We start from the raw sequence: 23,205 nt of genomic DNA on the forward strand, positions 1-23,205 counted from the left end.
TATCAGGAAAAAAATCCCACCTTTCCCTTGCAACAGGCTTTGTAGTAAGACAACTATTTTCTTTTGTTTGTATGCCTTGTTTTCAGAAGTATGACAAGCTCTTTGACACTTCTGAGCAGTTCTGCATCCTCAGCACCCGGGTACTGCTCTCTGTCCCCCAAAACTGCTGTTCCCTTGCAAGGTCTACATGAGATGCTGATCGCGCTGCAGCCACCACAAGCAGGTCTGGCAAACCCAACCATTTATTTGCAGGAGCCAGGACAGATAGACACCCTGCAGTGTAGATACACCCATTGTTATGATTTAAATACCAAATCCTTGTACCTCGCCGGAGCACGATATACTGAATCTTCACAACAAAGCAGCATACCTTCAAACAGTGCAGAATATATTGGTACGGAAAGATTATTGCATAATAGCATCAATATTTTATTTCTGTTGAATTTTTTATCTCAAATTTACTGCTCCCATAAGTAATAGACAGTAACTCATCTGCACCATAGTTACTTATGTATTATGTATTGCACGGTCCTGGCAGAATTTCCACAGAAAAAATCTTTCTTTTAAAAAGAAAAAAAATAGCCCTTTCAATGACAAATCCTAGCACCCAACAGCAGTATTTTACTGAAATGCTTTTTACAAAAATTTAAAAATTCTCCACTAAACTGTAATGTTTATGTTTACCAGTCACATAATTCAAAAAGAAAGTGGCCTGACAGCTTCTAAGCACATTGTAATGTTATCTGCAAGGACAATGAACTATGCATCTCTCCTAGCATCACGTCTGACAAAACAACACTGTGATCCTAGTTCCGTGGCATCCCGCAGATCCACCCAGCTGAGACACAGAGGGTAAGGCAACAGGGCTGGTTTCCCATCCTTGCTGTAAAATGATGCAAATGTTTGAATGTGATTTTTTTTACATGAAGAATATAAAAGACAAGCTCTAATTCAAGCAAAAGAAGAAAAAATCAGGTCAACGGTTTGCAGTTACGGAGCTTGTTGGATGTACTGATCAATGTTAATCAATGCTCTGATCAAAGCATCCTGAGCAAATTCATAAGTCTCCAATCGTATGCCTTAAAGTCACTTGAGAGATGTGGCTGTACTACCTTCTGCGGTGTTGTGTTTTGGGTTTTGTTTCTTAAAGTTTTTTTTTTAAAGTACGACTTTCACAGAAGTAAATACTCTTTAATCATGCAGTGAAACCTCTCTGCCTGCTGACAATATTTTGCAATGTTCATAGTTAACACCTGGCATTTTAACTAATGGTTCCCTTCAGCGGAGAACAGCAGTACAAGTTACGCACTTTGCAGCTATTGCTCTTTCCCATAGGAACATATATTGTTCTATAATGGATGCCAGGTGGATTCTGCTCCTCTTCAGCCACAAGACGGGGAGCGGAGGGCTCAACTACCCAGCATATCCCTGCCTCCCCAGGGAAGGCAGCAGGGGACGTATCTCCCAGGCCAAGAATCCAAAGGAGGCAACATTCATCATTTCTGCACCGGGGAGCCACCTTCAATACGTTTTCTCTGTCCTGCTGCAGCCCCACTCTCCTCAGTACATCTATACGTACTGCAGAAAGCGAGGCGGTGCTGGTGAAAGGGGAATTTGGGCGTTGGTTCCATGTGAGCTACATCTCGATTCCCCCAGAAAGCATCAAATACAAAATCCTACAAGAAGATCCTTGCAAAGACTGGCTTTTTCCTTGATGAGCTCCCACCACATATTATATACGCTGCAACAAGGAGCCAGTCCGATGCCTTCAGACCTCCAATAAAGTCCTTTCAGTTAACTGGCATTTATCCTAAAAATTTCAGATTATTTCCAGGTGGAAGAATTCCATGTTACGGAGCTGAACGTGAAATAAAGGAACATTTGCAGGTTGCTAACTAAATTGTAGAGGCACTAAAGCTTATGATGGCTGAGAAGGTATTCCTATATCGGGATCTTATAACTTCATAGATAATACTCTCTAGACAAAAAAAATCTCATATTTGGTGTTACCCAAAGAGATGGCTTTAATTTTATTTTAAGTCTGCCTTTATAAATCTACTTTTCAGTTACCCAAACACATATAATGTTATCTAGACCATAAGACACTAGTTTAAATCCTGCTTGCATTCAAATGACACGAGGTGTATTCTAAAGTACATGGCTTAAAGTACACATCACTCTCGGTGAGATATCAAGCCTTCTCCATGCATGAAGAGAAAAAAATAGCAAGGAACTAATCATCAGAAGGCTACTTCCAAGTGAAGATGGGATGTGGATGCTGTAGCATACCTGCCCTTATTTATGTAAATGTGCCATGATTTCACCCAAAGCAACACACATGAACCTGACACAAGACACACATCTTAGAACCAACGCAGAGGATGCTGCTAGATCCTCTGCACCTTTCCCCACCAATACTCTCTTGAGCAAGGCTGCGGGTCTGGCCATGGCTTGTTAGGTGACAAGAGCATGGCACATCTCAACAAACACCATCACCAGCAGCTGTTAAACAGCAAGTACAATGTCCTCTGCCATGCAGTAAACATCGCTGGCCAGTAATGAAGGACCCAGATGGTCTGCTTCCATTGCATTTCATCTCCAACAGTGAGAAAGGGAGGAAATACCAACATCTCAGCCAAAAGGAGCTGAAATTATTTTTCGATAAAAAGAAGATGCCAGTCCCTTACTAGTAAGGTGTCCCAAAACAACACAGTATTAAAATGACTCAAAAGCTGTGTAATTTTTAGTAAATGCCAGCTAAAAAACAAACAAACAAAAAAAGTAGTGAAAAAGTAGTGAAATTACAAAGAGAAAGGAAGGCTTGTGACTCTGGCAAAATGTTGTTAGGGAATTTCCACTCATGGTGATTTGTCTTTCATTTTTAAGCAATAATTAGGAGAGTGGCATCAAAAGTCTGAGAAGTCACAAAACATTTCCTGAATTCAAGACACAGATCACAGGCATGACATATCTCTGTCAGAGGACTGAGCTCAGCATGTACTTTATCACTTACCAAAGAAAAATACTGTATTTCATATTTACCTTTTGTTGAATCATCTTCAATCGGTTGTTTGAACAAGGTGATATCCTTAAAAGTGCACAGGAACAAAACCACTTTTTCATGCTCATTTCTTATGGGTGCAATTTGCATGTAGAACCAAACTGGGGTTCCTAAAGCAAAGAAAAAGGTGACATTGGACTGCGGTGTAGCACAAACTTTCCCCCGCCCATACACAGAGTATTTCATCATTTATATGCTATTATAACACACATGCAGTTTAGGACCATATCTAGGTATTTCTACATCTTCCAGATCTTCTTGTTTTACCTTCCCAAAGGAAAACAACATATTCCTATTTTTGCAGATTCATTTAAACAGGGGAATGTTACCAATTTTAATTAGCTGATAAGCAGAGACTTTATAAATCAGAGGCTTTATAAATCCTCATTCTGAAATAAAATACATGATTCTTCTTCTCCTGCTCTTGTTTCTTCCCAGCATGTCTCACAAATTTAGTGTCTGTAGGGTAGGCAGGTAAGAGAAAAATGGATGGAGAGTATTTTTGATGCCTTCTTCACATAATTCGGAGCTATCAAATCCAAAACTATCGGAGTATACTGTCAAATGCTCCAACTTTTATGCTACTCCATTATTTAAGAGGACCTCAGCTAATCCAGACATAGACTGTAAATGACCTATCAGGACAAATCAGGAGATTCAATTTTCTTTCTGTGTTTCAGGTCATACCCTCCACCTCCTCATCATCCGGCCCCATGGAGCACTCTCCCAATGCAGTTATCTCTATTTAGCTTTTGAAATAAATATAATTTTCAAATCCTACCACTCATCAAATAAACAGCCAAAAAAATGCCTGCAGTGTTGGAGTGGTCAGCATGGCTTTCGGTAAGTCCTCACGCAGGGCTCCTGCAGGTGCTCAGGAGCTGAACCCAGTCCTGTTTCCTCCTAGGCTGAAATGCACGTGGCAGTCCCCTATGTACATGTAGGTCTCCTCTGTAAGGGGCGAAATCTTAAAAGACTTGAAGCCACTTTCTTAGAAACACCTTTTCACCTGCAGGGACGTGAGTGTCAGAGATGCTTTCCATCCAGCAAAGCTCCATGCCCACAGCCATGTCCGCTCCCTCCCAAACTTACAGCTATACACACTGCACTATAAATGCCTTCAGAGCAAGCTAATTACCTTTGGGATTTGATGTGTTATCAGCCAGTTGACATAATGGCTTTTCTCCTGAGCTGCCTGTATGTCAGCCTGAGAGCTGACACATGGAGACAAGCCGCTTGCCCACTGTTATCCCACAGGCACCACTGGCCCCCCCAGATCTCCTCTAATGCACCACGGCTGGGAGCTGTGCCAGGAACTGCAGGATAGATGCCCAGAGGGCAACAAAACCCATTTGGACTAGGACTGCTGTGGGGAAGGTTAAAAACCACAAGGGATCATGACAAAATTCAGCATTGTTGAACTGGGATTAAACCAGTAACTCACTAGCAGTAAACTGGAGAAGTGGGAGAGATGGAGGCCTGCTTTTTGTGATTATTCCAAAGCTATTATGCTGATTACTTGATCATCTCAATTCCCAGTTGCTAACCCAAGATAAAAGACTCTTTTCATAACCTCTAAAACTGAGTGCTGCAGCCGTCTGGAGTAATACTGTACTTGCACTTATACCTGGCAACTCCTCGGCACCCTTTGAAAAGCTCTGAAAATAAGCAGGCAAAATAACCTGTACAACAGCACCGATAAAAATCAAAGACAGAGGCAACGTGGCTACTGCTGCAGAAGTAGAAATCTGAGCAAAAGTAGGCAAAGAAGTTTCCTGACTACTACCTTATATATATATATATATATATATATATATGCATGCCTAATACGGTTGCTGAATAGTTGGGTAAGTAGAGCTGAGGACTATATATGAGGGAAAGCAGTGAAGGAGAAGAAAGTTGTAGCAAATTTTCAGGTCTGAACCTGAAACCTGCTAGCCAGATTAAAACGCCAAAGGGGGCTTGTGAAGTCAGCAGTCGTATGGATGCTGCCAGAGAACATCAGCTCTTAAAGATGTTCTCTGTGCCAAAGGAAAGAAGGGTGGGAAAGCAACCTGAAAATCTCAAAATCTCCCTCTGCCAAAAGCATAAAGGAATGGGTGAGAAAGAAAAGGCTGTGCCACACAATAATACACGGCACCTCTGGACCTACAGTTTGAAAATGTGGGCAGGAGGGTGCTCTGAGAGCACAGCAAGCTCCATGCAGGAGAGAGGTAACAGACAGGGTCTCTGCAGGTGATAAACACAAGCACTTCCACAGAGTAACTGTCTATGTTTTGCAGGAATTATAGAAATACATATGAATATGCAGAAGTATATTCATTCATACCAAGCAATATTATGCTTTATTTGTTTATCTGCTCCAATATTCAGCCTGAAGGATAAGCAGGCAGTTTCTTGAAGAACCTTCTTCTGCAAGGCTCAGAGTGTGACAAATGGAAGCAAACCCTGGGCAAACAAGATGCTGAACTGGAGCCAAAAGGTGAGCCTATTAATGTTAACAAGAGGTTGAAGTTCTGGGCTTCAGGTGACAGAGAAGGAAGCTGGCAACAGGTGTTATGGATGGGAACTGACTCAGGCCTGAAAAGAAATATGAGGACTTTTCCATAAAGTCCTTCTGTAGTGCTGCATAACTTATAGAAAGTATACGCTTAGAGATCTGGGCAAAGGTGAAGATTTTATTAAGGCAACTGCAGCTCAATAAATCTCTGAAGCATCATCAAGCTTCAGCAGGCAACTCATAACCCAAAGCAAAAAGCGACTGGCTTATTACAGGAAAGCCACCAAGAGAACGCTTTCCTCTTTTTATACCTAAATAAAATAGAAATGAGTTTTGTGCAGGACTGGTTGATGCTACAGCAGGAGCTGTCAGGCCAGTTAATAAGAGAATTCAGGGTCAGGGAGAGCACTGGGCGTCTGGGATCCTCTTCGGAAACCCCATGGACACAGGGCACGGAGGTACTGGGCACCACCACCTGCAAAGATACCCAAAACATGTCTGTCCTGGGAAATTCTCCTGATGCAAGGAGACATCCAGGTGACCTGCACAGGAAATGGACAGAGAAGTAGAAAATCTAGAGAACAGACACATCCATATGCTGAGGAACCGAAAAGAGGTCATTTGGAGGGCTCTTCTGGGCACCTGCAGAAACAGCTGGACTTCAGAGCTGCTCCTGCTTCTCTTTCTAATTAAAGTGTTGGCTAAAATGCCTTGAAGCACGCAGAACTGGACAAATCTAAAGACATTTCCTACTGATTAAGTGCACATACAGGAAGATTGAGTCTAAAAAGGGAAAGTGGAAATAAAGCATAAACTATGTGAGTTTGTTCCAAGAAGACGAGGTATCCAGGATGCTCTCTTAGATATCATGAAAGGTTTATGTGAGTTTGCAGCGAAATGGTGCAGTCAGGCACAGTTAGCTCTTTTCCGAGGTACACCATCACCTTCCCTCAGCCACAACATGCAGAGGAAACCTCTAGCCTCACCCTTGCAAGGTGCTCCATGCCAGCACCGAAGTCCACGCAAGGGAGAAGATGGCCTCAGCTACTGGGCTGCAGGCAGCTGAACCAAGGGGAAAGCTCCCTGACCCCACAGGATCTGCATCCTCTACTGGGCAACGAAAGCCAAACTGAAAAAAACATCTCCGTCAAGATTGCTCTTGGCTTGTGTTTGACATGGCCACCGACACAGTCAACCAGACTTGGTCTACTTAGTGCAGAGGAACCAGCTTCTCTAGAGCGCAGAATCACATAATCACAGAATGGTAGGGGTTGGAAGGGACCTTAACATGTTTCATCTGACAGTTGGGGCTTTCTACCTTGCGAAGATGGCCTGTGCCAGCAGAGGAGGCTGCTCATTTCCACTGACAACAGCAGGAATTTCAACCAGCAGCCCAGGACAGATGTCCACACTGCACAAGCCCAGCGTGAGACCACAAAACAGTGTGGGTTTTGCTTAGGCTGTGCTATAACACTGATAAGCCAGAAGTACTACCCACATATGTGGCAGGACAGAGAATGTGACTGAAGCGAGTCATGGTTAAGACAAACTAAATAAAATCTTCCCTGGTACTGGCAACTGCCTCTAAACCCAATGCCACCAGGAGGAAGCGACTTAGGTCCTACATCTCATTAAGTTACAAAATTCCCCGGTTTTCTAATTAATCCCTGGGTTATGCATCAAATTTAGTGCTCTCACTAGAGCTCATACGTGTTGGTTTACATACAGCAGAGGCATCTCAACATCACTGGCAGCACCCACTCATGGCAAACAGGGTCTGGGTTCTCACTTGTGGAGACATGGGGGTGTTTCCTGAGGGATGTGGGGGAACCTCATTCAGGATTTCTTTTCACTTAACCCAGTCAGTTTCCATTCAGGGAAACAATCCTCAAAACTAAGCATATTTTGGAAAGAAGGAGTCAGACTAGAGACAGCAGGGAACAACTACTATTCTTGGCAATCTGCACGCTTGTCCTGAAAAAAAGCTCTTTTCTTGAGCTGTGGCAACCAAAATACCCATTTCTTCTCCAAATCTTGCCCCAAATTTATCCATATGTCGAAATAAAAATTTCTTTTAGTCTATTATACACTTTAAATATGCATTATCACTCTCAACACCATACACAAATATATACATACTGTTTTTCTTGTAGAGGAGAATTTCAAAGCAGTTTGACTCATAGTTGTCGAAAGTCTGTCTGACTTTTTCAATGGTCTTCTTGTCTGTCAGTTCACCATACATAAAACTGAAAAAGAAAAAAGGTTTCTCTTTTTTCTAGACAAGCAACAACTTTGTTACAGTCACCTTAAACAGCATCATCATTGGAGATGCTATCAAATGTCATTTACCAAGGTTTAATTATGATTTACACTCCATTTAAATATTTATAGTGTCATAAGGAAACATACAACAGTGAGTAACCATGACCACCTTTTTACTCTAAGTGGCAGCAAATAAACCTATTTTATTATTTCATTAAGTACTTTTCTGAGCGTATTTTTAAGGATATGTGGCTAGAAAAAGAGCTGATAGCCTATAAAACCATTATTTCCACAGCTGCAGGCCGTGAGAATATTGCTATCAAAACAGAGAAAACTGAACAAAACCTCTAAAACCTCCCAAATTTTGTTCAATCCTCTTGAAAAGGCTTCTGGAGGAAGAACAGAAGCTACTACAGGCAAAGGCTGCTTGCTGAATCGATGGCTACAAATCTAATCTTGTCAAGATGCATCTGGGACAAGAAGATAATTGGAATCTTTTCACTAAATACCGATTACAAATAGAGGTAGGATTTAACTAACCAGAAGTGGTAACTTTAATGCTCTGAAAATTCAGCACAGAAAGTGTGTGAGTTGTCTCAGTGTAGCTACATCTGCGCTACTACCAAACGTAACCAAATTCACCCTCATTTTCCTTATTGTATACTGCATTTCTTCAATATTTCAGTGAAAATACGTAAAACATTAAAATGCTTTTGGAGGCTCATCCCCCTCCAGACTGAGAATATAAAAATGTTAATTTTAACTCTGCTGTTTCTTGCCACTTGACCATCTCCTGTTTGCGTTCTTTTCCAGGTCAGACTTTCAGCAGGTGTAAGCAAACCCAACCCCCTGACCTTACTTTTGAAAGCCTCCCTAAGGAAACAGCCAGGCTTTTATTGTTATTCTTCCCTGGATAAAAATAAGCAAAGACCACTCTGTGCAAATTCCCAATTACAGAACTGAAGGAAAATGGAACATGGGATAAAAGCTTTCAGACACTTGGATGAATATACTTTTAATTGATCAGATTTTTTTTTTCCCCTCTTTTCTTTGTTCACAAACAGCTTGAGCTTCAGCTGAAACCTACAACAGACAACCCTGAGAATACGAAAGGGAAAAGAAAAGCTATCAGTGCCTCTGTGGTTTCAATGCAGCTTCTCTTTTATTGATCAACAGACCTCCAAAGGTTCAATAAACATTTATTTTACGTCTACCATTCTGAAAGAAATAATAAAACAGCATAGTGGTTAGTGGCTCGGCAAGCATTAAAATACTCAATGAAGGCCAGAGCATGAATCTCTTCTTTACATGGCCAACCAAGGGAGGTAATGGGGCTGCTCCCAGGATAAGGTGCTGCCCAGCACGGGTGATGGAGGCAGACGCAGGGCATCACAGTGACTCCAACATCTGTATGTCACTACAGGCGCTTCTTCACCAGTAACGCAGGGAGAGCTATTGATAAATGACATCATAACTGTGACCTTTGGGACAGCACTGTCATGCAGATGCCACTACGGCGACTGACGTCAGGAAATAGTTTTACCAGGGCACAAGGCTTCATTAAAGTACTGCTTATCATTAATATACGCGGACGTCTTTAGGAAATGCCAAACACAGCCTACTGCTCATTTTCACATGACCTGTCTTTCTTTCCCCAGTTCAGCTGATAACCTTTTTTATCATCTCACATATAAATGAATAAATTTTATTTTTTTTTTAATCTATGCCTTTTTTAATGGACTGACGAGGTAAAGCAGATTGCTCTCCTGTCTGCAAGACAAAATAAGAGCTGGTAGTTTTCACACAGCCTGTTGTGCAATTGAATTCTCTTTTGTTTTCTGGAGATTTAAAGCAATGTTTCTCTTAGTCCTGAAGGAAAAAATAACAACAATTTGTTAAAGTGCTTGACTTTACATGGCTTATAACACAGAAAGTCATCATTAATTAGTGTTAAAATGACAAATCATACTCAGTATTCCGAGTGGTGGACGATACCAGTTAGCGCTGCTGAATACAATCAGTCAACCTTATGTTTTAAATTAAAGACAGCTTATTATTGAGGTAAACCTGTAATACTTAAATCTTACATTATTTTCACATATAAAGAGACATTTTTAAAGCGTTGTGGAATAATAAAAACATTTTTCAGAAGGCGATTTTTAACAGCACTGAATAAACCTCAAAGCCACTTACTGTACAAGTTATATAAGATCTTTGCGTATCACAGGTTTAATTTAATTCAGTCTGTCCTATTTCATACACATGGAGGGACTCCTACTTCTTCAGTCAATCACTCTGTCTTTTTCCGCCTCATGTTTTTTGTTATTTAGCGCTTGTCGAGTGCCTTCAGTGCAAACTGTACAAGACAAAAATATCAAAACCAACCTGCTACTGGGAATCTTACTACCTAGAAAACAGACTTATCAAAGAGAAGCAAGATTTACTGAAATACTCAGAGAAAGGCACAATCTTAGATAATCTCCCTGTCTCTGAAACAGACCATTTGTCATTTAAGATGCCTGGGCTCCTGCCTCCCTGTGAAAGCATCCCTTGGCACAGAAAAGCCACATCTGAAGCTTTGTACCAGGCTCTTCTGTCCTTGTCAGGATCCAGAGCAGGAGCATCGGAACAGCTCCAGGTCTGCAGCGCGTGCCAGGGCGGTATTTAACCGCTGTTTGTGAGGAATTATCTGGGACAGAGGACAAGTGACGCACAGAAGGCATATGATCCTACATCCAATTTACAGCTCTTCATCCAAAAGTGTTGGATGAAAAGCCATCAGTTACAACAGACAAACATCTGCCCATGAGGAACAGCAAATACAAATACACATCAATAGCTTGAAAACATTGCAAGTTGAAGAGGAGGCCCCATTTCTGAGGAGAAACGGTGCAGCTCCCTGGGTCCCACCGGCACACTCAGCAAGGTCTCTTCGCACAGCTTAGGCAGTGCACGGAGGCCTTCTCACATACACAAAAATCAGGTCACAGAGGTGACATCCCAGTATCAAATCTAACTTTTTTCAAGCCCTGCATGCTGTACCCACCATGGAAAATCCCATTTCTTTGAACACAGTGGAAATTTCACCATTAGCTTTGCTGGAGCCAGGATTTCATTCGCAGACTTTTTTTTAATCCCACGTGAAATGGCCTTAAATCAAAACACGCGAGAGCAGAGATGCTGACTGGAGCGTTGCAAGTGTTTCGGTGGAAACGGTACCTGCAAACAACTGCTTCAGCAAGGAGATGCAGCTCCCTCCCCCTGTACAGCTGGAAGGCAACACACAAACGGGGCCGAAGAGCAGATCTCCTCTATGAAAAGAAACCCAGCAACCAGCTACCCCCAGCTAGGCTCTTGGGTGCAAGGAAGGGTAAGCAAAGCAAAGCCTGGAGCAAATGCCAAGTGTAAAATGCCAGGGTAGGTCTACTAACCAGCCACTCACAGGGCGCCTGCTCTTCCAAATGCTCAACAAGAACACAGAGCTTAACTAATAAGCAACAATATCTAGAAAACAGTGATATTACTTGCATCATTAAACTAGATTCCAGTGTTTTATAACTGTTTATTCTTTCAGCGTATTCATGAAGGCATACATTGCCATGACCGTGGGCAACTGGGCATGAAACAAGTGGTTTTCCTGCATGCTGGTTGACCTGTTGGTGCACCTCCAGGCAGGGGTGTCTGCATGGTTAATTGAAGGTTAGAGGCGTCGCAATTGCAGATGCCCTGTTCCTCCTGGACTCTCAGCTCATTTTCATTTGGCACAGCAACGCTTCACCAGCTCACAAGTTCCTACACCTAAAAATCCTGTGCGTTTTAGCACTCACTTCTATCAATTATTCTATATATCAGCCCCAGCTACACATGCAACTTTGGGTGCCACGTCCACCCAGAAGGAACACACACTCATTCCCATCACGCAATATTCATGTACCCTGACCCCTGTGCACACTGCCTTTATATAGTCCCCATGAAACTAAGGAAACTGGCACTTGTGCTGACATATTTCAAAGTGATTTTCCTGCCAATGGGCACATTGTTGCTGATTAAAAAGATAAGAGAAGTGCAAAATGAAAGGGATTACCAGCTTGTCACAGGACTAAAAATCACAAAAATCACTCGCACCTCCAGTGCCTTCAGTTTATCCACCCCTCCCTGTGATCAGCATCAGCCAAGACCACCTTAGACTGAACATAATGATGACATACGAGCAGCCCCAAGGTAGGGTATGGGGTGGGACTGACAGAAACAGGATCTAGTGAGTAATTACTGGACTACCAAGGAGAAACATATGGGTGAAAACTGATTTGAAGGCACCATACCTTATAGGCAGGGGCAAACTGACCAAATATTGCAAAACTTATAAATTGTCGTTTATCACACTCACGATTAGTAACAACAATAACTCAGATCAGGGACCAGATTTACATTGTTTGTATCTGTGTATTTTTCTTTGGTCAGATTATTGGCACTAAAACACTGTAAAAACAGACCCTTCCAAAACCTGTGATAAAGGTGTGGCACCACAGCACTCTTATCCCAAGAGCTTTAGAATAGTAAAGCCAATATCACATACAAAGCAACTTTTATGTATAATGTAACATACGCTGGGCATAACAAATCTGGACTAAGAGCCTGACTCAGAAAATAATATAAATAATTGCCACAGATATCAAAAACCCTCCAACGACCTTCTGTTGAGTAAGCCTAAGCAGGCACCACTGGCCTTCAAGACTATTTTCCATTCCATACAGCTGCACAGCCCTTCATTAGAGAGCAGCTCCGAAGGCATCGCTCTGGAAGGCTACACGCTGCATGTCAGACCATGCTAAAAACCCCTCCAGTTCTCCTTTAGTCTGCAAAGACTGGGATGCCTCCCAAGAAGCCCAAAACATCACACTATATATATAACTCCACCAGTTATGACCCAGACACAAAAGAAGTGCTGGCCATGCTTTCAGCATAGAGAGCTCCCTCCAAAATCCAGAGATGGACATATAGAACGCTGATAAAAGAAAAAAATTATAATAATCTCTGTTACCAATCCCATTTTCCACAATAATTCCTCCTTGAATTTGCATCTGTATGATTCACCTGTATGATGTACTTTAATGTGGCATAAACAAGATCCTTACAAACAGTAACTAGTGCCCACCACATTCACAAAAAGCACTCAGATGGAATAAACACATTGGTCCCCTCAGTTTTTGAGGCACAGGGGAATCATTATGAGAGAGCTATTACTGAACCTTCACTTTCCCAACACTTTCCTACAATCCCATTCTGTATTTGTGATGATTTTAACGTGCACAGACTATAAAAGTGCTGGCTCACAGCAAATATATACAGTTCAATATAAAGAACAGCAGAGAGCAAAGGAAAAAGTAAGCATGTATATCCGGGATGGCTGTGATAAAGCTGGTTTTTTCAGCCCCACTGAGTCTATCGACTTTGTTGCTACTACATGAATGAATATTTCATTTCAGCAGCACGTACCCATCTCTTCTCCATTGCCCATTAGAGGACACTTGGCTGCACAAAGCAACCCCGGATCCCCAAGGCTTCCTCCCCTTCCCAGCAGATGAGAACAGCGACCACACGTCAGCACGTGTTGCTTTATGGAGTAAGTGATAACTGACATGAAAAGACAGGCTCGCTGCCCGCCCTGCTCCTGCCAGCTGGAGCACCAGTCAATGATCAGTGCCTGGGAGCACCCATCTCCCAAAAATCATCGCTGTAGATATGCAGCCCCCTCCTCCCAGTGCCCTGGAACTGGTTGCTCCCTGAAGGCATGAAGGGAAAACCTGCACAGATTTGTATCTCAGCCACTCCTTGTTGCCTCTGTCCCTGGTCTGCTTCGCTCACACAGACCCACACGCACACGCATTAGGGATTTAGCCTTTCCCCAAAGCATCTCCTTTTAAAGGATGCAGCAGACAAGGCGCAGATGCATGTCTAACCATAAATCACAGCTGCCCGCTCCTGAAAGACCACCAACAAAAGGAAAAAGCCATAAAGCTGCAATGCTCAGAGCAAATATATCATCAGCTTAATCTCCCTCTTGGGAATAAAGATGCTGCTTGCACATTACTGTGCTCTCTGTGTGTGTAACAACAGGGATCAACATGGGCTACCGGATAGCCCACCGGCTCCCCGCATGGTAGCAGGAAAATTAACCAAAATCTAGTCAAAGAGCCTTTCTTTATTGGATCATTACATAGAGCACATTCACACCCATATTAGCCAGGATAAATTTCAAATGAAAGTAGAATGATGTCTCATAATATTTAACCCCTCTTTTGGGAGCACCTGTACTTCACCCTCATTCACTGCTAGAACTTTTTGAAAGCTTTTCCATCAAACAGTCTTTACTCCTACAATGCTCACTGCATTTATGCAGTTACCAGAAGATGACAGGAATTTCCAAACTGGGCAGATCTGACTTGCTTTCCAAACAGATTTGTGTGAAATACATTGAATTTGTAGATGTTCTAAGTAAAATTTAAAAATAATATAAAGAGCTTGAATTTAGCTTTTTTTTTTTTACTTAAGTCTTACAGGATCCTAAACACCACCCCAGATCTAGAAAAGGATATAAAATGAAGTCTTGGAGAAGTTTGTAAATCCTGTTGGAATTAACCCTTGATTTTACTGGAAGTTAGTCAACAATGTGCTTAACTGCACATCATTAAGTGTTTTACCATGTCCTGGATAAGTTGCTGGCTTCACTCAATTAAAGTCTGTTTCAGTACTTTAATTTCTGCAAAATAATCTTTTCTTACATCAATCCTTTTTCCAAAACCTAACTGTTCTTCTCAGCAGACTGTAATTTTAAAAGTGCATCGAGTGGCAATGAACAGACGGTCGGCATACCTGCAAGTGCTACTCTTCTGCATGACGTCAGCTCGATGATATCCAGAGAGTTTACAAAAACCGTCATTACTATAAACTACGGGCCAGTCCACAATCTGGGCATTTCCCAACAAAAAACTGGATTCTGAAAAGAGAAAGAGAGAGAAAGGGCTGTTGTCAGTGGCAAAGTACGTTTAAATCCTACGTGTTACACAGCAGATGCAGAATTATTCATGATGGTAACTTCTACCATGAAATTTCACAGAGAACTAAAATCAAAATGGGCATCAGAAAAGAAATCACGATGAAACAGGATAACTCCTAGTAATGGAATTAGCTTCTTGCACCCCAAAATACTGATATAAGCACCAATGATTTAACAATTTAGAAAGGATTCATTATTCACAACATCTGGGCAAGGTATCACGTTTGATTTTCATTTTACATGTATCTTGAAGTCAACCTTAAATTAACTCGCAAATGGAGCTCTAAACGCTGAGCCGTATGCGTGCCCAATGCTGATGACGGCTCTCTTGCTTAAGACAAGCAAGTTTCTCCTCCTGGCACGTCCCAGTCTGTTGTGCATCCCTGGGATGAGGGACAGGGGGTGCCAGGAGCCGTTGGGGAGGGGCGAGATGTGCCCACAGCACCTCATGGTACATCATGAGCCACATCGCGCCGGGCAGGGCAGGTATGAGGTGACTCCTGTGGAAATTCAGCATGATTGGGGAACTGGAGAGTGCCAAAAGGACTCACACGTTGAACATAAAATAGGTATTGAATTTCGGTGGCAGTCTATTAAAAATGCAAGTAGGGGGGTTTGGTTCATCATAGTAAGATGCATCCATTGCTGTAAACACAAAATACGGGCAGGGACTATTTCTCGGAGGCTCAACTCAGGTCTAAATATCGCTTCAGCCATCTGTCCTTTCTGTCAGTGCCCACAGTTTACACGCACGGACTGGCACCAACACATTATGAGTTACTCCTAAAAGAGTTTTATTCACTAGCTGGGAAAGATTCTTCTATCCCTGCTTTTAGCAAGGCGTTTCCAAAGAAGGAAATACTCATTTTGCTTAAACACAATGTTGTGGGTTTTTATGTTCATCGACACCGTAAACATTCCTAATTTTGTCTCAGAAATAATATTCTCACTTAGTAGAGGTTCTCAAACTGTGATGATCTGCAGAGTTTTCTTTATTTTTACTGTTAGTTTTCAATTTCATTTTGACTGCAGCTACGGAACTAACTTGTCCCATTCATTGATGCTAAAAAGCTATTAAAGTATAACTATTAACCATCACTGCTGTAAAGAAATTATAGGAAACATTCCCTTCAGCGGTGCTTGTGGGAAGAAAAAATTAAGGACATTTTTACAAATTTTCCTCCTAATAGCAAAGAATGGTTATGCCAATTACTTACAGACGTACTCAGGTGCACACACTCATTTTCACATAAAAGTGACAGCGGGTTTGCATGAGCTACACACGCCCTTCTCAGAGTATTTGTAAGTGTGACTGGATTGTACATTACGCAAACATTATTCTGTTCAACAAGGAAAGTGTACTGAAAAAAAATAGTATTTATTTCTCTTTTTTTCTTTATAAGCATGAATTTGGAAAAAAACTAATCTGGAGATTATTGGCTTTTCTATAGAAAATCAGATCAAAAAATATTTAAAAGCCAACCAATGTGAGAAATACAAGTTTAGATTTTGTGAAATCTAACACGTTTAAGCTCAAAGAATTTATTTGAATCCATCACAAATATTCCTAAGCCTAAATGCCAACTTTCAGAATTTGCTTTCCTACCCGAAGGGAGATGCCCTCACTACAAGCAGCAGCAGACAGAGAGTACAGCCTGAGCGTTACATAAAATCTCCCCGGCTTTACACAGCCTTTTCTGCGCTGGGGACTCAGCCCAGCTTTCCTCAGCAAAGTGCAGATACTAACACAGGGGACATCCCAGCCCCCTGAAAACCCAAGGCTTCCCTGGAGCTTGTCCCAAACTGATGTCCCCCCAACACCTTGCATAGTCTTTGATTTGGAAAAGGGGACACACCACCAGCCCCCTAAACCCACTGGGCTCCCCCGATGGCAGCCACCCTACTACCGCCGCACCCCAGCAGCTGGAGAGGATGGAGTGTAAGCAATTCTTAATTTCCCATTCCACAGGGAAACAACCAATATTACAAGACCTCTGATTAGATTTGGAAAGAGATTTCTTTATAGGATTATCTTTCATGGAAGTTTTGCTCACATATCTAGATCGCACAAGCTGGGCAATGAGTGACTGCGATACCAAACTCGGTCGTGGATGCAGTGCACATCTGGGTGCTCCACAGAGGACCCCAGTCCACAACCAGACAACCCTGCTTCAAAGGCTCCCGGTCCAACAGACGTAATCTTGATTGTGCATTCCCACCATGTAACTGTTTCAGGACACAGAGTGCACAGCAGAAGAACCTGTTGCAGCCAGTAGCAGCATTTAATGGTTCTATTCTATGGATTTTATACTCCTTTACGCCTGAGGGTCTCAAAATACTTGATAAAGCATTTACTAAACTGCTCAAATTCACCAGAAACTTGGGGGGGGGGGGGGGGGGGGGGGGAACAACAACATAAAGCCAAACTGTTGATAGCTTAAAAAACAAAAATCCCATAAAATTAGAAAAAAAATAGACACTAGAAGTATCTTGGTAGATACCACTATTTGTAAAGTTAGAAAAGATAACTTGATCAGATACTAGAATGTATTTTCTTTTGTCCTCGTGAATTTTCCTGTACTCAACTGACTGCTTTTTTACCCTTGTCTCCTAAGCAAATATGGCTTCTTCATCCATGCTCAGCACATGAATATGTATGTGAGTGTCCTATTCCAGCTGAAGAAAAATCTTGAATCAATGTTTGCATCTTGTTAGAGGCCAATGAATCTAACTGCAGGCACAAAGCCATAGGAACCCATGTTTCATTAATGGCGCTGCTCGGTGAGCAGCTTCATAAAATCTAAGGAAGAATGGGTCAGCATCCGACCCTGGGGTTTTATTTGTGTACTCAAGTCTCAGCATCCGCAGGAGTCCACGCCTACCCTACATTTTATCAGGAGTCACACTATTTTCTCCAGTGAAGCCACACATTAATTCTTCCCTATTTCTGCAGTCTCCCCAGATCAAAACTTTAAGCAGATTTAACCTTACATTTCTGAGTGCACATCACCTGTAAACATGCGAACTGTGCACTAGACGACACGGCACATTGAGAGAACCTCTTTACTTGGCCATAACTTCTTAAAATAAAATACAGTTTGTTAAAAGCTGTCGGTTGTTCCACATACAGAGATCTTGCCTTCTCTTAAAGGCTGGCTGAAGTTTAGGAAATGTATGTTATGCTTCGGAAAAAGACAAGGAGGTCTGGGTGGTGCAGGCTGGCACAGAGTGGATTCACTGATCACATCCTGCAGGAGAAACCACACCACAGAGCCATGTGACCAGCACCCAAGTTTTCACCTCAAAACTCTAGCAGAGTGCAAAGGGACACGGAGGAGTTTTCGCTTTGAGCCCTCTGCTGTGACTCCTACATTCTCTAACACATCTCCATTTTGGCGCCTAACCTTGGTAAACAACAGTGTCTCCCAGTAGAGAATACAACCTCAGGGTTGCTAAGAGTTTCATGTAGTTGGAGAAGAGACTGCTTTATGTACCATCATCACCGCTAGCCACTCACGGAAGTCCATTTCTGCAGTTACTTCCCCTGAGGTCAGGTCCTAACAGCCAGTCCTGGACTAAATCCATCTCAACGCAACTTCCACATTAGTACAACGCAGCCACATGGTTTCCTCACTGAGAAAGGTCAATCACAGTTCTGTCTTCGGTTAAGATTCCCATCAATCTGACTATGGAAAATTCCACTCTGTTCAATTACCACCAGGATGACTGAATCTGGTGTAAGAGACAGGGATTGGAAAAACCTCATTTCCACTCCATTCCCAGTTGCCATAGGGCGGCCTAACACCAAAGATGAGCCTGTTCCCTTCCAAACACAACTGGCTGCATGTTCTTCCTGGCCTCCAAAGGAGGAGCCTCAGCCAAGGCCATCCCTGTGCCCTGCTGCGGCAGCTCTGTGGTGAAGTGCCACAGCAGCCTCTTAGCACGAGCCAAGTCATCATTCACACAGACCAGGTGCAGTGAAAGACCAGGGTGCTACAGACCTGCCTGCGGGCTGCCAACTGACTCGCTCCTTCCTGAGATACATCCATGCTCGCCGCACGCAACAGGGAGGAAACGCACCCCAGCCACAGTTATTCAGCCGATGGCAGCCCAGCGACGTGCCCCCATGGCCTTGCTGTGGGCAAGCACAGGGCGCACCTCCATCATCAAATGCTAAGTTTGCTCCTGGTCCTCCACTTCTCCTGACAGCCACACTCAAGACTGGTTAGTCCATACCGAAGACTTTTTGTTGAGTGAGACAAAGGACTTCTCCAAAACCAGTCTTTTCTAAAACATGGGCATGAGCCCTGCAATGCCACATACCAAGGACTGTTGTGTGTGTGTCGTCACCCCCCCAGGGGAGATGCCTTTTGCAAGGCAGACCCAGGCTCAGACTCCTTTCCTTGGGACAGCCAAGACCTCCTCGCCTGCTCAGGTCTTCAGTGGATGAGACTGGTGCTTTGCACTTTCTTCAGAAGAAAAAGAGACAACGAAAGGTCTGCAAATTGCAGGACGATGAGCACAGCAAGGACACTAGCTGCCTTCCTGTTGCATTCAATACACAGAGCTGTATTCTGCAAACTAGGTATTTTTAAAGAATATAATATATTGGAGGTATTCTCAAGGATAAGTATTTATAAAGAGAGTTTAGCAAGTAACAACTGGACAAGACAGAATTCAGCCACTATGCCTACAGCTGAATTTACTCAGTTTGAAAGTGTATCACAACTTCACTGAAAGAACAGTATCACAACAGGGACTGCCAAGGATAGCTGAAGTTACAGATGGCAACACATAAATACAGTTCACATATTGCAATAAGATGCTGGTAACTAAGACTTGTGCGACATCTGCGCTGTGGCCCAGAAAAGAAAGTCTTCTCTCACCATGTACAGCAGCATCCAATCCCACAAGTATTTTACTATGGAGGTTGGGAACTTCTCCCCTGGTCCACTAGACACTGGCCACTGCTGCAAGCAGGACAGTAAATCTGACAGACCAATGGTCCGATCCAGTGTATGAAACTCTATGCACTTGTGATCATGTTACCACATGCTGACATACCATACTCTGAAAACATCAACATGCAGATAACTTCAAAGCTTCCACGATGATTAGCCTGAAATGTCTAGCAATGCGTTCATCCCTGCTTGAATCTCTCCAGTGCACTGAAAATGCATTTCCACTTCTCATTTCCTTAGAGATAAAAGTCAATTATTATTATTTCTAAGCCTGTCTTGATGTCATTGCCTCCACCAATTATTTTCTCCACACATCCCCCTTTCTGCTATCTTGCAGAGAGCCCGAATCACAAATCTGTAAGTTGCATAAGTTCTTTGACTATACACATCTAAACAGAGCAGTGCAAGGAATTGGGGTATTAAAGGCATATAGTTAGCAAACATTCAGGTTGGAAAACACAATTAAAGACAATTGTTAAAGGCACTGTATTTGCTTTTGTCATGCTTCTATTTTGTAAAAAGGCTCTTCTTTATAAAGGCAGCCTATGCAGTAGAGCAGCAAACCTTTAATCTTACTCTGTCTTGCAGTAGCTAATACTCAACACAGCACTGAGCCTTGTTTTGTTTAAAAAAAAAAATCTACAGTGTGCAAGCATTTTTTTTTAACCAACCAAATGCCCAAAGCAGTGTAAAATTCACGTTATGTAATCACAGGAGAGCAAGAACAGCTAAATCATTCCAGGAGATATGCTTAGCCAAGTGAGAAACGTTGCCTCTAATCATCTTTTCTCCAGAATGCTTGGGTACCACTTATAACCAAAATTGTTTAAATCACCATTTCAGAATTACATCTCATCCCAAGAAAATGGGCAACTACTCTTTTTGGAAAAGTCACCATTGAAAAGATGTTTAAAAAAAATGAAGCAGTAGCAGAACACAAGTAATAATAATTACTATAATAATAAAAAGAAACAGTGTTTCCATCTGGGAATAAACTCCCAACTCAAGCAACTTTACACAGAGCTGTCCTTCAGCATTACCACCCTTCCACTGCAGAGCAAGTGCAGCCTGGACCTGACAGGCTCTGGGAAACGTCTGGAATTTGCCTTTTTTGCTAGTGCTGTCTTATAAAAGCCCCAAACCACTTAAAGCACTGCCAGCTGACTCTCTTTATAACCACACAGGGTCAGCATATCGCTGCAGTCTTGTTTACACAGTCTTGGAAAACCTGTGTGGCTTCTCAGCATGTGTGGTTGGTGGGGGGTGGTCCTAAAAAATGTTCTCATTTTTTATTTTCTTTTAGCTCTCCCGAGCAAGCCTTGGCCCTGATAATACCTATTTCTTCTGATGTCGTTTACAGTGACTCCAACCACGTGCTCAAGACATACTGCATCCCCACAGAATACAACAGAAAATCCCAAGCCCGGTTAGAGGGCACTGCCCTCCCAAACCAGCCTCAATGGGCACGAACATCCCTGCAGCTCCGGCGTTGGCTGCAGACAAACTGCTGTGCTCGAAGCGGCAACCTCCACCAGCACTTTGTACTCCTTACTACAAAACCACACTGCTGTTTTCTAACAAAGCTATTATTTCCCTGGTGTCTTTAAAGCACGAAAAACATCAGTGTCATCCAATTTATCCAGCGTATTAAGCATCGCCTGCCTGAAAAAAAAATCTCTCAGAGGACTAACTCTTTACGTCACCTTTCTGTACCACTGTTGTTTTTATTTAATACTCAAATTATGAAACAGAAAGAGGGCTAAACCCTGAGCAAGATGCCACCATACCACTATGCTAAAATGATCTATATCCTGCCTCAAATAAGTGCTCCTCAGATAAAACAAAAGATAAATAATCCAGCATTGGCTGAAATATTAAATCCTTGTGTAAGTCACTTAGCTGGGAACACAGCAAGCTTTCGGCAATTTAGCACGCGAGCTCAGGAAGAAAGATCAGAGTCCGGAATTCACCTCCTGAAAACTTTAAAAATTAACTTCAATCATTCCGAATGTGAAAGCCCACACACAGCGCAGTCCCCTGCCTTTACTGTGGCACAACATCTTTGACCCCAGGAAGAGTTTTGAGTCAATGAGGACAAGAGAATGTCCCTATTGAGTCGCCTGTGAAATGACATTTCATACAATTCTGGTCACATTTCTCCCCCACACGTTCATTTATCGTAGAGTTGAAATCATCCTCACCTATCCCAGTTACCTTCTAAATGCCACTGCTGAACCTGCTCTCTATTAAAATTATGCAGAACACAACACAGATGTAGCGAGACCAAATTTAAATGGGAGCACACTGTAGTGCTCGCTCAAGGCACACGGGCAACCTCGGGGAGCAACCAAAAATCAGATTTTTAGCTTTGCACAAACAAGAGCGCTTGATTCATCTTCCCAGATGAGAAAATCGTGGCTGCTCAGACATGGGGGCTCCTCTTCCAAACGCCCAGCCCAAAGCTAGTCCTGGTTGCCGCTTCGCAGAGCCTGGCTGTATCTCAAAAAAACTGTTTTGGCAGAGAATCGCCTGCCTCTCCTGTGCTCCCCTCTTTGTGTGAGGGGCTGAAGCAAAACTATCAAGAGGAGGGATCCCAGCCCAGCAGGGAGGTGCTGCTCCAGGCGAGTGCCTTGACGAAGGGGCTGTTCCCAGGCCAGCGGCCAGGCTCCCTCCCTGCCACGCGCCGCTGCCGGATCGGGCCCTGGCTAGCTGGGGTACCCAGGGCTTGGCATTTACAACAGCCACTCACCGACCGTGCTGATTAAACAAGCGTCAGACTTGTTTTTCCTGAAAAACTGGTCATTAGAGTGCTAACTCCAAAATCTTCTTCTATTACTTCATTTTATCAAACCAGAAAATACATTGCCTTTGCTTTCCAGGAGAATAACTTAAAATCCCAGTGAACCACCGAACAGTACCCTGTTAAACAGGCTAATTAAATGTATTTCCACCGTTCACTTAACTTCCTGACATTTTTCTTTAGCCGTATACTCCTTCCAACAGCAATAAAAAAAAAGGATGTTTACTCAAAAAAAGAAAAAAAAAAAATCAATAATTTCATTTTTCTCTTCTCTCTCAGATTGAAACCCTAACCTAGAACGCCGCAACTCTTGCAGTGACCTCTTGTGGCAAGCGCTCCGCAGCGCTCAGCCTCCCCCGGAGGAGAACCTTTCTCCTACCACCAGCGATGCGCACAGGAAGAAATATTCGAGAGCTAAGACCCACAATTTACAAAGCAGCTGATCAGACCTCAAGGGGAATCCAGATATTCCTTCAGCTAACGATATGGCATTATTTGGGCTTCTGAATTAACACAGTGGTATAGAGCTGTCATAATATTTTTCTTTTTTTTTCCTCAATGAAC

At 42.7% G+C, this 23,205-nt stretch overlaps 1 protein-coding gene across 1 annotated transcript in view; it reads right to left on the reverse strand.

Annotated features, from left to right (window-relative positions):
• The window catches only part of KCNH5 (potassium voltage-gated channel subfamily H member 5), a 174,080-nt gene that overhangs the window by 145,822 nt on the left and 5,053 nt on the right, over window positions 1-23,205 (reverse strand). The window contains exons 2-4 of the mRNA XM_075426830.1: window positions 14,697-14,820; window positions 7,701-7,807; window positions 3,043-3,171 (exon numbers count right to left, since the gene is read on the reverse strand). Coding sequence (XP_075282945.1) covers window positions 3,043-3,171; window positions 7,701-7,807; window positions 14,697-14,820 — 360 coding nt within the window. The remainder of the gene's footprint in view (window positions 1-3,042; window positions 3,172-7,700; window positions 7,808-14,696; window positions 14,821-23,205) is intronic.

This window comes from Opisthocomus hoazin, chromosome 7, assembly GCF_030867145.1.
Source record: "Opisthocomus hoazin isolate bOpiHoa1 chromosome 7, bOpiHoa1.hap1, whole genome shotgun sequence".
Taxonomy (NCBI): Eukaryota; Metazoa; Chordata; class Aves; order Opisthocomiformes; family Opisthocomidae; genus Opisthocomus; species Opisthocomus hoazin.